Source organism: Pararge aegeria, chromosome Z (genome assembly GCF_905163445.1).
Source record: "Pararge aegeria chromosome Z, ilParAegt1.1, whole genome shotgun sequence".
Classification (NCBI taxonomy): Eukaryota; Metazoa; Arthropoda; class Insecta; order Lepidoptera; family Nymphalidae; genus Pararge; species Pararge aegeria.
This window is the reverse complement of record NC_053208.1, coordinates 18,214,318-18,228,483: the sequence shown is the minus strand read 5'-3', so window position 1 is coordinate 18,228,483 and position 14,166 is coordinate 18,214,318. Positions and strand designations below refer to the sequence as shown.

The window sequence follows — 14,166 nt, the reverse complement described above, 5'->3', positions numbered from 1 at the left end:
ATACAGTCCAGTCCAGTTTAGAATTTTGATCTTAAATGTACATTTTGATTTAACCGTATTTATGACTTGGGAAACTGACATTCTGTCCAGATAAAATACATAAGTTACCTACTAAATACTTACTCATTTTATACTTACTAAAAATAACCGAAGCATTGACGATCATTGCGTGGTGTCTCCCAATATAAATGGATTAAAAATTGTTTGCGCCCTCGTGGACGTCAAGGGTGTCATTAATAAGAAGTACCAGCAATTTAATTCGTAACAAAAATATATAAAAATAAGTGCTTTTAAAAATATCCATATGACAAAATTAAATAAACCGAAAATAAATAAAATATAATAATACAATAAACCACCTATACGCACTACCACAGTGTGGTGGAATACGGCACTAAGCTCATCTCATTGTGAGAGGAGACGTGTGACCTGTAGTGGGCAAGTAATGGGTTGATATGATGATGATGATAATGATGATGATGACTCCAGTAAAATTAATTCTAATTCAATAAGTTGACCTGAATTTTTTAGATGTTAATTTAGGTAGATACTTTCTTTCTCCTTGTCAATATTTACTGTTAAATTTAAAAAAAAATGAATAAATGGAACTCTATTTACTGGAGATGAAACATATATTAAGTAATAGTACAAAACTATACAACCAACATTTAACATTTAATTTCGGAAAGTGCATGAAATTAACTCATAAGAAAATACTTGTTACGAAACTATAGGTAAAGGTACAATATAAATATGTATATTGCAAGTGGATTGTTTTTCAATTCAAGGAATCAGTTATTACCTTCTACAAAACAATTAATGGCATATTATGTTGATTGATTATAGGTATGTTACTTAAAAGAAAGATTGCCAGCTTCAAAATTGCTTTTCAAGATTAAGGCTCGTACAAGAAACGGTAAGGTAAATTCTAGCAATCTCAAGTTAGAGTTTTTAGATGAAGATTTGAATTAGCTGACCACCAAATTTAATTTATCTGAATATTTGGATATCCGGTATTTCATCTCTAAGTTTTAATATTTCGCATATAGGAAAACTAAAATATCGTTGTCCCTACCATTTGTTTGACATTTATTAGATAATCTACAGCTTGGTTAGCGAGGGACCAAATTATACTTCAATGAAGACCTGGCTAGCCGGAAACCCTGCTGCTCATGCGTCACGCGTCAGAAGACGTTAAAGAAATGGCATTGTCGTGATTAATAAATGGGATAGGAAACACACATAAACCGGGAAAGAAACTAGTCTGCTTATTACAATCACTTATAGCCGTATCATTCAACAATCATACCTTGACGTATTTGCAAATTATAATTTTGAAATGAGATAGTTAATTATATTAAAATGATACTACAATAAGGCATGGTAATAAACCTCTAGAAGGGAGCAAAACAAAATTGAGGCTTCAACTGGGTTAACTAAAAAGGGTTCACAAAGAAAATATTTAATTTAGTAATTGGTATAATAATAGCACTTCGATACATTAATTTTTTTATTAACATATCCAAGTTTTGAATCGCAGCAAGCCATTCGCAGTTAGCGGGTATGTGGAAATAAAACAACATTGTTTTCACATTAAACTTATATATTTATTGACAGACCTGTGACAGAAAACCTGCTATTGCAGTTGTAGTTGTAACCAACAGTGATACATTGTTAAAGAAATATTTTTTTAATGGCCTAAATATGTCAACTTGAAAAAATAATGATTATGAACATTGCTTGCATATTAGACATATTCGAGCCAAAATTTTGCCAATCAAATTAAACAGCGTCAAAAATGTATCATTAATATTTTGGCAAAATTTATTAATCAAATACTTATCGCATAGCTGTTTGGTGTAGAGATTTTGATATGTACATATGAATGAACATTAAAATAAGTAAATTAAGTCAATTATAGATCACTGCATCACACATATGAACATATCAACGCACAGCAGGAGAATATGATGTTCGCAGTGGCGTAGTGACAGATCTGCCACCTATTACTAGAATAAACTATTATCGAGACTTAATCTAGAAGGAGTCTAGACAATACCCAAGTGACCTCGAGAGCAATTTGACACTGCTCGTCGCAATTAAACAAATAGCTACTTTTTAGTATGATTTGGGAACATAATCATGTATCTTAATTTTATTTTAACCCGTGACGTCACTTAGGCATAGCCTAGCAACAGTTTTAATTTCGCACTACGCTTATCGTAAACAAAACATATAATTAAACACCCATAATAACGCATGATGTCTACGTTTTTATTACAAACGTATCCAGCCTACGAGGGGATAATAATTAAAAAAAACAACATGTTATGGTATTTATCCTCCAATTTTACTCCACTGAATGTAACAGAAATCATCTGGTAACTGATAATAATTAAATTAATATAATACACAACATAATCGCGGAATCTTATTTTATCGTTCTTATAAACTATTTTATAAACTTGAAATCACTACGAAATTATTTCAAAATTATATTTAATTGTATTGGTGAATACAATAATAGAATATGATAAATAACAAATTTACCGTTTAATATTTACATTAGATTTATTCCTAAGCTTTACTACTAGTGCTTGTTTTAAACAGTACAAGAGAGACAAATATGTCTGCTAAAATACATCTGAAGTCGGGCGCTAGACGCGAGTCTACGGGGCATCGGCATTCGAAATCTGTAGGTATCCTAATAGATTAACACTACGCACAATATAACTTGACCGAACTGAAATTTGCTCTTTGAAACATTGGCGCATGTAATATATAAATATTACCTTAGGATAGGTACTATGCGCAGTCCCTCGTGACTTACTTCAGACCGGCCAACTTTTATCGCGCGTACTGTAGGCAAGATAAGGAAATTATTCGGCACAGTCTGACGAAACCGCACTTCGCGGGCCCGCTTCTGCTGCCCTCACAACACGTTCTAACCCTATTACTCGTTACATGAGGTAGCTAAGTTCCATATTGTGTCACTATTACATTATTGCTAGGTGAAAATATTTCTGTTATACAAAAAAATTCCCAACACTATAGTAAAATTATGAATTATAAGTACTTTTTTGTATATTCTTGTTATTAAATTGTTTGTTATTTTTTTTACATATTTCATTATAAACTATATTGTTTCGGTTCGCGTGTATTCGTACCCAATTATATACAATCACGTAATATAATTTTTATTATTTATAAGTTATTAATATTAGATTATGCTACTCTAAACTTATTTTTTGTCCTAACTTAACAGCTCAAAGAAGTGTCTAGCTGTAAGGTTAGGCATGCCAATACAGTTAAGAGTGAATAGCTATCTTAATATCATAGCGAATTAGAACCAAGGCAAAAGTCGACAAACATCAATATAATAATATTATTTCAAATTATCATAACATGACATAAAATAGTGTTTGTGGCATATAAATGCTTGAGGTAGGCATAGGTACAACAAGAATTGGCGAACGAATACACGCTTTCGGTTAACAGGTGTATACAACTTGCGAACAAAGAGGTTCAAGTTTAGAATATGAATGTTTATATTTATTATAGTCGTGTAAATATTCATATAATAATAAATGCATTACATAAAAGTCTTTCATTTTATTAAATTCTGAATTTTATGAGTTCATAATATTTTGATAATTGAATAGTTAGTTATAGTCACTGATGAGGTAGATAGGCAATGTACGTGTAATATGTTCTATTTGTATAAAAATACTTCTGCAATATAATCAACAGTCAAATACAAACATTATCAAAATTAATTAGATACAATGTTCATATATTGCACATAGGTATTATATTTCCACTGAATATTCGGTTTTCAGGAACAAACTATAAATATGGTTGCGAGTTTTAGGCGCATTAAAATATTCTGCTGGTTATTTAGAGAAAGTGAGCATGTAACAGTTATATGTGAACAATGCCTGAGTAAGTGACCACCCACTGTAGATTGAAGACAAGTATTGTTAAATAATGACCGTATCGTCAGGCCAGTGTCCCGACTCAAAACAATCACTCCAAAATAATTCAGATATATAAACAACAAGGTGAACATTTTAAAACGCCCGCACAATAAAGGTCTTCTTCATTTAACATTTCCATCAAGCGCGTCCATCTATACTTCCATAAGGGTATATGTACAAAGTCATTAATGTATCCCTTTGTTTTCGTTCAGAACTTAGGTGATTTAATAAACATGATATTTTATTTATTACTATACAAAAACATTTACATTATTTAAATTATTGCTAGAGAATTTCATTATTATTAGGCTAAAAATCATTAAAGTTAAGTTGTTACGCAACAGACAGTTGGCGGCTTTAATTTGGCAACGTTCAGGAAGACTACTTTCCTACCACTAACGAAACAGGAATGTTTAAACTAAATTCGTTCAAATACTATATTGGTAACTTAAATTGGACATAAATTAGTTTTAAATTTTAAGAAAAATTCCGAATTTCGTCAACTATCTTATCATTAAAACAAATGTCAACAGACAAAATAATAATATAGGAAGCACCGGAAACATATTAATAATAAGAAATAACTAATAGCAGAATTTAAAACAAAAACGACATTTAAAACGACACTTATAAATACTACACGTGCTTTGTGATAACGCACTTTATTCTATGTCAAAACAAAACGCAATGGCACATTCTTGTGAGTGCCTACCACGTAAAACAATTTCTTTAAAGACAAAAACAGTCCTATAAGTTTCGCTATCAACTCCCACTCTATATGAAAAACATCTACCTACTGAATTTAGTTAAGTACCTTTTTTGCCATAAATTTATCTGAATATTTTAATGACCATATTTTATTAATTAATTAATTTTTCTATCTTCCGTCAAGTTGCATAAAATTGTAACATTCATCCTACATAAAAAAAAAAATTAAATGCCTGGCATCTAGTCCCATATTAATTACAGGTATATGGAAAATATTCTAAAATACACATGTCGTTCATATAGATATGTAAAGGAAAACATGAATTATTTAGTATCATAATGGTGACCCAAACAATGTGATGAATAATGAAGTTTATTATTTATTTATCATATTGTCTTTGTATCATACATACATATTGCCTGGATAATATTTATGATTCCCAATTAATTATGTTACCTGTGTCAGATAATGTCAACAACTTTAATTAAAACATAGATTTTAACTAAAATCTTTTACTGACCGTAATCTACAATAAAAAGATATGTACGGTTAAATGTCCAAAACAACCATTTCAATCACCTAGTGTAATAGATCACCTGATATTTTTTATCTAACTAATACTATAATATAATAGTAATTATTTCATATGCAAAAATGATATGGATCGGTCTATAAATTATTGCGGAATAACACTCCGACGTCATGTAATTACATGTTTAGCGCCCAGACACCCAGACATGTAAAGTCACCTTGCACCGAACACAAGGTTAGATTGAACGAATAACAAAAAATCGTAGCTGGCGGACTAAATGCATGCGTCGGAGTTGTTCCGCGGCTGCGCTAAAAGGACATAACAGATCTATAACAAAACGTTGCGTTTCAACGTTATTAACTATATAAATAGATACCTACTTTCAAACAAAAATGCACAAGATTTTTATATGGCAATGATAATAATATTTGTGTACAAAACTTTCTAAAAGTAACTCACCATTATTTAGGTAGAAGACGAGGGTGATGAAGATGAAATCGAAGATGAAGACGAGCGTAAATTTTTTTTCATATGGGTATCGAAATGCTTTACCATGTGATCTTTTCTTATAAAGCCTTTTCCACAATGATCACAAGCGAATGGTTTGCACCCTGAGTGCAAGCACATGTGACGACGTAAGTCGGTTTTGTGATTAAAAGACTTTGGGCATTCGCTACATTTAAATGGCTTATTGTCTGCATGTTTTAAATAATGACCTTCGTATGAAACATCATCTGAGAAACGCTTGCCGCATCGATCACATTTAAAGGGCTTAGCACCCGAGTGAAAAGTTTTGTTATGTTGAGTAAGATAGCAGGCTTTGTTAAATAGCTTATCACATTCAAAACATTTATGCACCGTAGCAGACGCAGTCTTTTTAAGATGATTTCTTTCAGTCAGAGGCATACTTGGAACTGTAGATGAAATAGAAGGGGATCCATGGCTCTCGTTATCGGCTTTAGCACTTTCTGGACTCGCTGGAGACTTCATTTGAACTCCATAATTTTCTTTATTAGCGTAATCCATAATATCCTCTATCTTTAAAATTTGAAGCTCGCCTGAGTCAGTCCGTAATACTTCATCTTCCTGTTTTATAGTTTTACCAGTAACGGCATGCCCATATGAATAATTTTTTAAACCCTCCGGAGTATAGTTGACGACGTATTCTTTAATGGATTTAGGTGAAAAATTATAATCATAATCAATTGTTTGTCCACCCATATCAATAGTATTGTACTGTATTGGAGAATGAACTGGATCCACGATAATGTAACCGGCGGTAGATTCGTCGGCAACAACTTGACCCCCCACGTTAGGTGATGTAATGTAGTTAGAAACATAAACGCTGAAGCTCTGCGTCTGGAGCTGCGAAAAGCTTGGCAGGCGTCCATTGGCAGGCTGAGTCGTTTCCTGTTCCATAACTTCGACTTCTTTAGGTGTGGATTCACCAAAAGTAGCCGGATTGGCTATAGGCAGATTGTTGATAGCCATATCCATAACGTGGGGGGCCATCCCGTTTGGGTAACTCGGTGCTATAGTCTGCTGAAAATTCTGACCCAAATATAATGGGGTGTGCGTGGGGTCCGGAACCGAAGGCCCCAAAGGATCCGTAGACCTCGGACTGTACGGGTTGACACCCAAATGGCTGAATGGCGGTAGTGTGTGCGCCGTAAGTGCTGGCGTACTCTGAGTTGGTGTTGAAATATTGCTGGTTGATACTGATAGCAGGCCCCTCATATGGTGATTTTGAGAAACAGAGGGACCTGCTTCCCCGTTTGGGGGATTCGCGCCAGTTGATAATGTAGTTACTTTAGAGCCTTGATGAGGACTTTCGTTTGGAATTCCTAGACCTGGTGGTTGATTACCTATATTTAACGGATGTGAACCGACTTGATGCTGTAAAGGGTGATTAGCTAAATGATTAGTACTGAAATTATTATCTAAGTTACCCTGTTGAAGATGCGTATATGACTTGGACTGCATAGCGGCAACACGATGCGATCGCTCGAAGTTTTGCGATGCGTAAGGCGAGTGAAGCACGCTGTCGTCCACGCCTCGGCTGTCATCTGATGGAATGGGGCTTTGAGTGTTTGAGTCGGCGTTTTGCTGCTGAGCGCGGTTTTGTAAAGAATCTCGACTCGGATGATGATGATTTGAAATTGGCATGGTGGCTGGATCTGGTTGACCTGAAGATCTTACTGCGTTCTTATGTAGTGTTGTATTGTAATGCCTTTTCAAATGTCCAGAACTCGTAAACCACTTATTACATGCAGTGCAGTTGTAGGTTTTTGGTCTTCTTGCTTCGTTTGACTTCCAGTTAGCACCCTTTCCTCCAATGGATGGAAGAGTAGAAGACGTTGGGTTTGCAGGTTGTGTGCTTGTAATTTGAGGTGCAGTTGGTGAATCATAGGGGCGATAAGGTGGTTTCATCTCAGAATTACTTGAAGCTACCCCGGCATAATCTGTTATAGGTGGTATTTGTACACCAGGGTATATCTTCTGTTCAACGTGCATGAATGGTTTTTGCTCATGATGAACTAGGAATTTTTCTTGAGTGTATCCGAATTTTTGATCTGGGTGAAACATTTTCCCCTCTGCCGAATAACCCTTTTGTTCTGCAAACATTTTTTGGTCTTTAAACAAAGATACATCCCCATTGATTTGTGGATTGCTGTACAATTTTTGAGTCTCCCATGGCATCATTGGAACTGTTCTTGTGTTCACATCTCGAACTTGAGATGAGGTGTCTTCATAAGTCGCAGGTTGTTGTTCACCTTCATTCCCTTGGTAAACTACCTTTTGCGAATCTAAGTCTAAAATATCAGATGACTCCTCGTGTTCTTCTTTTATTTTTATATTATCATTTTGGTAACCTGGATTATTGTATGATTTTCCAGTGTATTGCTGAAAAGGCATCGATGATGAAGCGGGAGGCGCACTGACGCCTGCATGAGCAGAGTTGCAATGTTCATTGAGCTGTACCGCGGAATCGCAAACGAATCCACATTTGTCGCATTGATTTGGTGAAGGTGATGGAGTCGGCTGATTCAATGGTTGCCCATATAGTGGACTCGATGATGATACTTGGGACACGCGGTCTTGCATATTATATGGATGGAAACGATTCGATTTGTGGTAATCTTGATTATATTGTGACTGTTCCCAATTAATTTGATCTTGATGTTGATTTTGAGGAAAATTTGAATGAGGAAAATTATTACCATATTGTGCTCCGGGTGAAAAATTTGTTTGATCTGGATTTTGATACGGGGAAGGAGCACTGTGGTAACTCTGTGGAGTCGCCGGATGCGGGAACTGGACAGTGGTCTCCGGCGTTGCTCGCTGCTGGAAATCCGGACTAGGCTTAGTGATCATGTTGTCACTAGAGTCAGCTGGAGCTGACACCGTTGTCTCGTTCTTTACTTTAGCGCTGTTATTATTTTCAGAATCATTTTGCGTATTCTGCGTACCCCACTTCACGTATAAGTTCTCCTTGTGATATTGTAAATGCACTTCCAAGGAATCCACAGTATCTAGATATAGATCGCAGACTTTACAGTGATAATCTCTCGACGGCAGTGTCGACGAAACGGCGTTGTTGTTAGCCATTTAAATCATCAATCCAGAGAGCACCGTCTCCTCCAACGAAAAAAAAATAAAAACACAACACTTCTTTTCTCGACGAACATGTAGTCGGCGCTGCATCAATCAGGCGCTACAGGTTAAAGTCATGGTCGCGATCGCGTTATCTCCCAAGCGAGTTAAGTTACTTACACTAGGGCAGTGTTTTCAAAGAAAGTTTTTCGCGGCATCGCAGAGCGCGGGCGGGCGGTGCGGCCACGTGCGCGTCGTAAACACTCCGGCAATGCAAAATAGAGCCAAAACAAACTTCAACAGAAAGTCCAACTCACAACACGCTTAATTAATTACCGTTGCACTTATAAATGTTTGTATTAAAAAGTTTTAATATTTTGTTTATAACTTATTGTCACATAACTATGGAAATGTTAAATAAATCAAAGTCTTTATTCATTAAAATCACAGAGTCATTTGTTTCGATATTTACTTGGCACTTGTTTGTAAACGCGGAAGAATGATGCGTTTTAGTTTTTAATGAGACGGCACAGACACGTCGCCGATCAGCCGCCGGGTACGGACGCTGCGAACGTTTACTAGCAACTGACAGCCTTCCCGAAGTCGCCTTCGGGGGCATGACTTCAATAACAATTCGCAACGTCGTCCCCCACCGAGGCGTAAGTGCGAGTGAGAGCGTCACGCGGTGATGAAGTTATCGCTCCTTCGTCCTTTTGTATGTCCTGAGTAGGAACGAGACGGCGCACGAGAGGAGGAGGGTGCGGGCGGGAAGGGCCCTGTCCTACGCTTTCTCAAAATTGAAATGCCCGGTCGAAATGTCCGGTGATGCTGCGTCCTACGTCCGAGTAGGACAGCGATAGCACCCACCCTTACAATGCGGGACGCTCGAGCGCTGCGACCAAATTTTCTAAATTTCAAATCTCACTTTATAATAATATTATAGTGCGGAAGTAGGTAGATATAATATTAATAACTCACTAAAACTTTGATTCAAATTCTTAAATCAATTCTTTTCCGAGCACTACTAATGTTTTGGCAGTGATAGAAAACACTGAATGCAATTTAAAACTGGTCATACCTACCTACTACTTAGGTATGTTAGAACACGTTGTGTTCGTAATTTTAAAATGTTATTTCCTTGTAGGTTGGTGCTAAGTCAATGACCCAAATAAATTAAATCTGATTAAAACGACAATAAAATGATGAATAAATTGACTTTCAAGGTTTAAAAATACCTAGGTGTCTTGGCATATACCTACTTACCTACCTACTAAGTGAAATGAGAAGTTCCATTATATTATTATATAATAGTTAAAATAGATAATACTAGTACTTTATCCATCTACATCAACCGACCTATTTAACCTTAAGTCTATTACCTACCTAGATGTAGGTGTATATTATATTTGTTGAATGTTACACCATCATTGTAAAGAATTTGTAAGCGAACTTTCTTTACATAAGTAGGTTATTTTATAATTCAATTAAAATAACGTGATCAGCAACTTGAACTATTGTTCTTAGTACCTATGTAGGTAGCTCAGAACCTTCCCATTTTATTAGTTAATATCCTACCTTTCTGCCAAATAATTTAAAAAAAATATCTAGGTATGTCCACTTTTAGAAATTCAAGTCAAAAATCAAGGTAATGAAATTTTGCTTCAATAGCGAGAGGAAGTGCAGCAACTTAAGTACGTTTTATTTTTCCAGAATTCGAAAAAAGTACTTTTGTTACCAACTATAAATGGAATAACCTTTTGTGTAACAGTGGCATAACCTATTTTATAAGAACGGTAAAATTTTTCGGCATGAGTGCCACTGGTCAGGCTCATGCAAACTATGAGGGGTGTCGACATCGATTTTCTCGGACGGTGCCGATCGCTTCACATCCTCCCCACCGTTCTACACTCGGACCCATCTTACCCTCTATACACATTATAGATACTATCCTCTTTACACAATTTAAATTGTTTATAAGGGTTCTTCTCTTTATAAATGTTTATTAAGAAAACTATTTAATAGTAGTACAGTAATATCACTTATTAAATTAATTAAAAGGCATTGCGCCTGTCGGTGGGTATATTATATTTGTACCAAAATGATTCTAATAGAATAATCGTTTTGTTTTAGATCAAATAAATATATTACGACTATACACACATCGCCATCTAGCCCCAAAGTAAGCGTAGCTTGTGTTGTAATACTCATAAGTACCTATGAGTATTATATTCATAAAGTATACAGATAAACACCCAGACACTGAAAAACATTCATGTTCATCACACAAACATTATTCCAGTTGTGGGAATCGAACCCACGGCCTTGGATGATAGGACAGAAGGTTTTTAAGGTAACCTGGGCCTACCCACAATGTGGCTTTAGCTTTTCTATACTTAACTTATATTACCATTTCTTAGTTATGTAATCTTCTAACTTATTAATTCAACGAAATATAAGCATATTATATTTATTATTTAGAAACTATGCCTTGAACTTGTTTATTGAAAATATATAATAAAAACAGTTCTATACCTAACATGTACAATCTATTATTATTTAATTAATTGCATTTAACAATAATTATGAGAGACTTTTGTTTTTTTGTAACTAATGTTTTTTTTTTCATTAATTTTCTAACTATAATTTGGTGCAATGAGATAGTAAAAGTTAAACATCGAACATTACAACGAAAAAAGCTGCAGTGCCCAAAAACCTTTGCAAATTAAAAATACCCTTAAGTATAATAAGCTTGTGAGTATGAGCACCCCACTCAACTAAATAAATAACTCTGATCTTATTTTTGGCTTAAATTTGGCCTGGCTGGTTATAGACATAATTATTATTTGCAAATTTTACGTGATCACTTAATATGCAATATTAATTCACATATTTTAGGACTCTTGCAGATGAAAAAAATAAAGTCTAAAATGCACCTTAGTAAATCTAAAAGACTCACATTAATATGTACAAATTATTTAATACAAGAAATGAGGTTCTAGGATGATAAGAACAAATTTATTTCGGTAATGGCTACCTTTTTCACTAAGTATAGAAACCAGTTAAACTTGGTGCCAGTTAAACCCTTCACTATAAAGGAATTGTCATTCATAAGTTCATAACGTTGTGCCAGAGCTAAAGAGCTAGTTATAAGAGATAACAAAACAAAGTTGATGTTTGCGAGTCAAAGCCCTAATTCGGTGTGATCGGCCGAGTTACTACAGCTCGTTATGAGTACGGGAGCCCTTGCAGGGCTTGCTTGGGAGCAATGCTTTTCAATAGACCTACGCAAAGTTTAATTTTTCTTAGATTTAAATTCTAACCGAGTGTCGTCGCTGCGTCTGTCTGAAAGCGCTTATCGGAAAACCGCTAATGGAATTTTATTCAACTTTTGAACAATGATAACCAATTGGTGTAGTTTCCAATTTATAAATGTATTTGTAGCATTACAGGGGATATGTGCCTTGAAACTCTCTTTCCCATGAGAGATGAGGCTCGTCTGAGGATGTTTATTACACATACTCATGTAGAATATAACAAGCTTATAATATTGACCCATACCCATACGAGTTGAGTATAATGATGGTTTCAGAATGCTGTTGGGCTTACCACGTATTGCATCTGAAATATTCGCGAGGGCTCATACTGATGACTTGTTTGAAAACGAAGAAAACGATTAGCATCCTTGATGAAAAGATCGTGGGTAAGCCATAACAGCATTCTGGAGGCATTAACAAATAGAAACGGCTCTCCCATTTACAAGCTTTATATTAGACTCCATCCATGTAGGCATGCCCGGAGGCAGAAATTCTTATTTGTAATTGTTTTGTATATTTAATATTCTGTAAGTTTTTGGGTTTAGTTTTTGATTATTACTGTTTTTAATTATTCTTTTATATAATAGTGTAAATGGATCATAGTTACCAAATAAAGAATTATTATTATATATACTATTTTTTATTAAAATTACAAACCACATGGTCTCCGTCGGGAAATAATAATAATATATATACTAGAAACAGAAGTACCCAATAATTGTTCAAATAAGTTCAACTTACCGATTAGGTATACTTTATAATAATACTGGTATCAAATAAAAACTCAACCGCCACGTAGAAATATATTTCTCACTAAAGCTTAATTTAAAGCGCATCTAATACCTACTAATGTAAATATTTTAATTCTTAAACTATGTTTCTTGTACCGTGCCAACTACGTAGTACTACGTAGTACTATCTATTATGTGATAGTACCTACTAAAGATACCAAAACCTCAATAAAACAAAATAAGCCGCGTAAAAGTGTGAGTTTAAAACAAAAGCTGCTTTCTATCGTTAAGCCTTATTTAAACTATCTTTCAACAATGGTTAGTGATTTTATTATAGATTTTAACACAATAGTAAAAATATTGGTGGTGCAAAGCTTATCTGTACGCGGAAAAGGGTACAAAAATTAGCCGTAAGCCGATAAGAGAATGTTATCTAATATCACTCATTTAAGAACCTACACCGGATCTCCATTAGAAAAGAACTCCTACGTAGAGAGAAGAATACTTCCTTATGGAGTCCTAGAGTCCTAGAGATGTCGAAATAAGTAGTCCTCGTCTACAAATAAATAAAAATGATGTGTCTGCTTGTAATATTAAAACAACGTGTTCTTTCTAAATGCCATAGAATTAAGAACATACAGAATCCTCTATCAGCCATTATGGCATGCAGTGCATTGTATCCAAAAACAGAAAGGACGCCCTGAGCACTTCTCACTTGGTACGCGGAATGTTGCTATCTACAATCTTTTCCCATTTTTCTCATTTTAAGGTAAACGTTTAGAACATTAGAAATAAACTGTCAACTGCTAAATGTATGATGTGACTAACCGCTCAAGAAACACTACTAAAGTGGAGTATTGATTGATGCTTCGGTATTGGCCGTGTATACGGATTCTGTATGTTCTTAATTCTGTGCTAAACGCTTATGAAATTATTTACCTACGGTACTTATAGCGTAAAAAAAAAATTCTTAAATGATTATCAATCCATCTACTTTTTCCGGCTAATCTTCGAAACGGCTGATTCGATTTTGATGAGACTCTGACGATTGCAGAAAATTGCTCAGGTAGAAACATAACCTACTTTTTATTCCCAAGACCTACCCCAAAAAAGTTAAATGGTTTTTGAAATATTGTTTGAGATTCCCATGTTTTTCAAACTTGTAAAATTAAAGTTTAGAGGGTATATCTGTTTTAAGTTGCTGATAGATACTTGGACCGAACCGTTAAGAACGAGTATATTATATAAATCGACCCCTTCAGAGGTGAATGGGATTGGAAGTTTGTATGAATTTCCTAATTCAAATCTG

General features: G+C 34.9%; 1 protein-coding gene across 1 annotated transcript; it reads right to left on the bottom strand.

Moving 5' to 3' along the window:
• Positions 1–1,593: 1,593 nt before the first annotated feature.
• Positions 1,594–9,368, bottom strand: LOC120636196 (transcriptional regulator prz1). The gene has a single exon (XM_039907550.1). It carries the CDS (start codon positions 8,825–8,827, stop codon positions 5,684–5,686), a length of 3,144 nt encoding a protein of 1,047 aa, XP_039763484.1. The 5' UTR covers positions 8,828–9,368; the 3' UTR covers positions 1,594–5,683.
• Between the last annotated feature and the right edge of the window lie 4,798 nt (positions 9,369–14,166).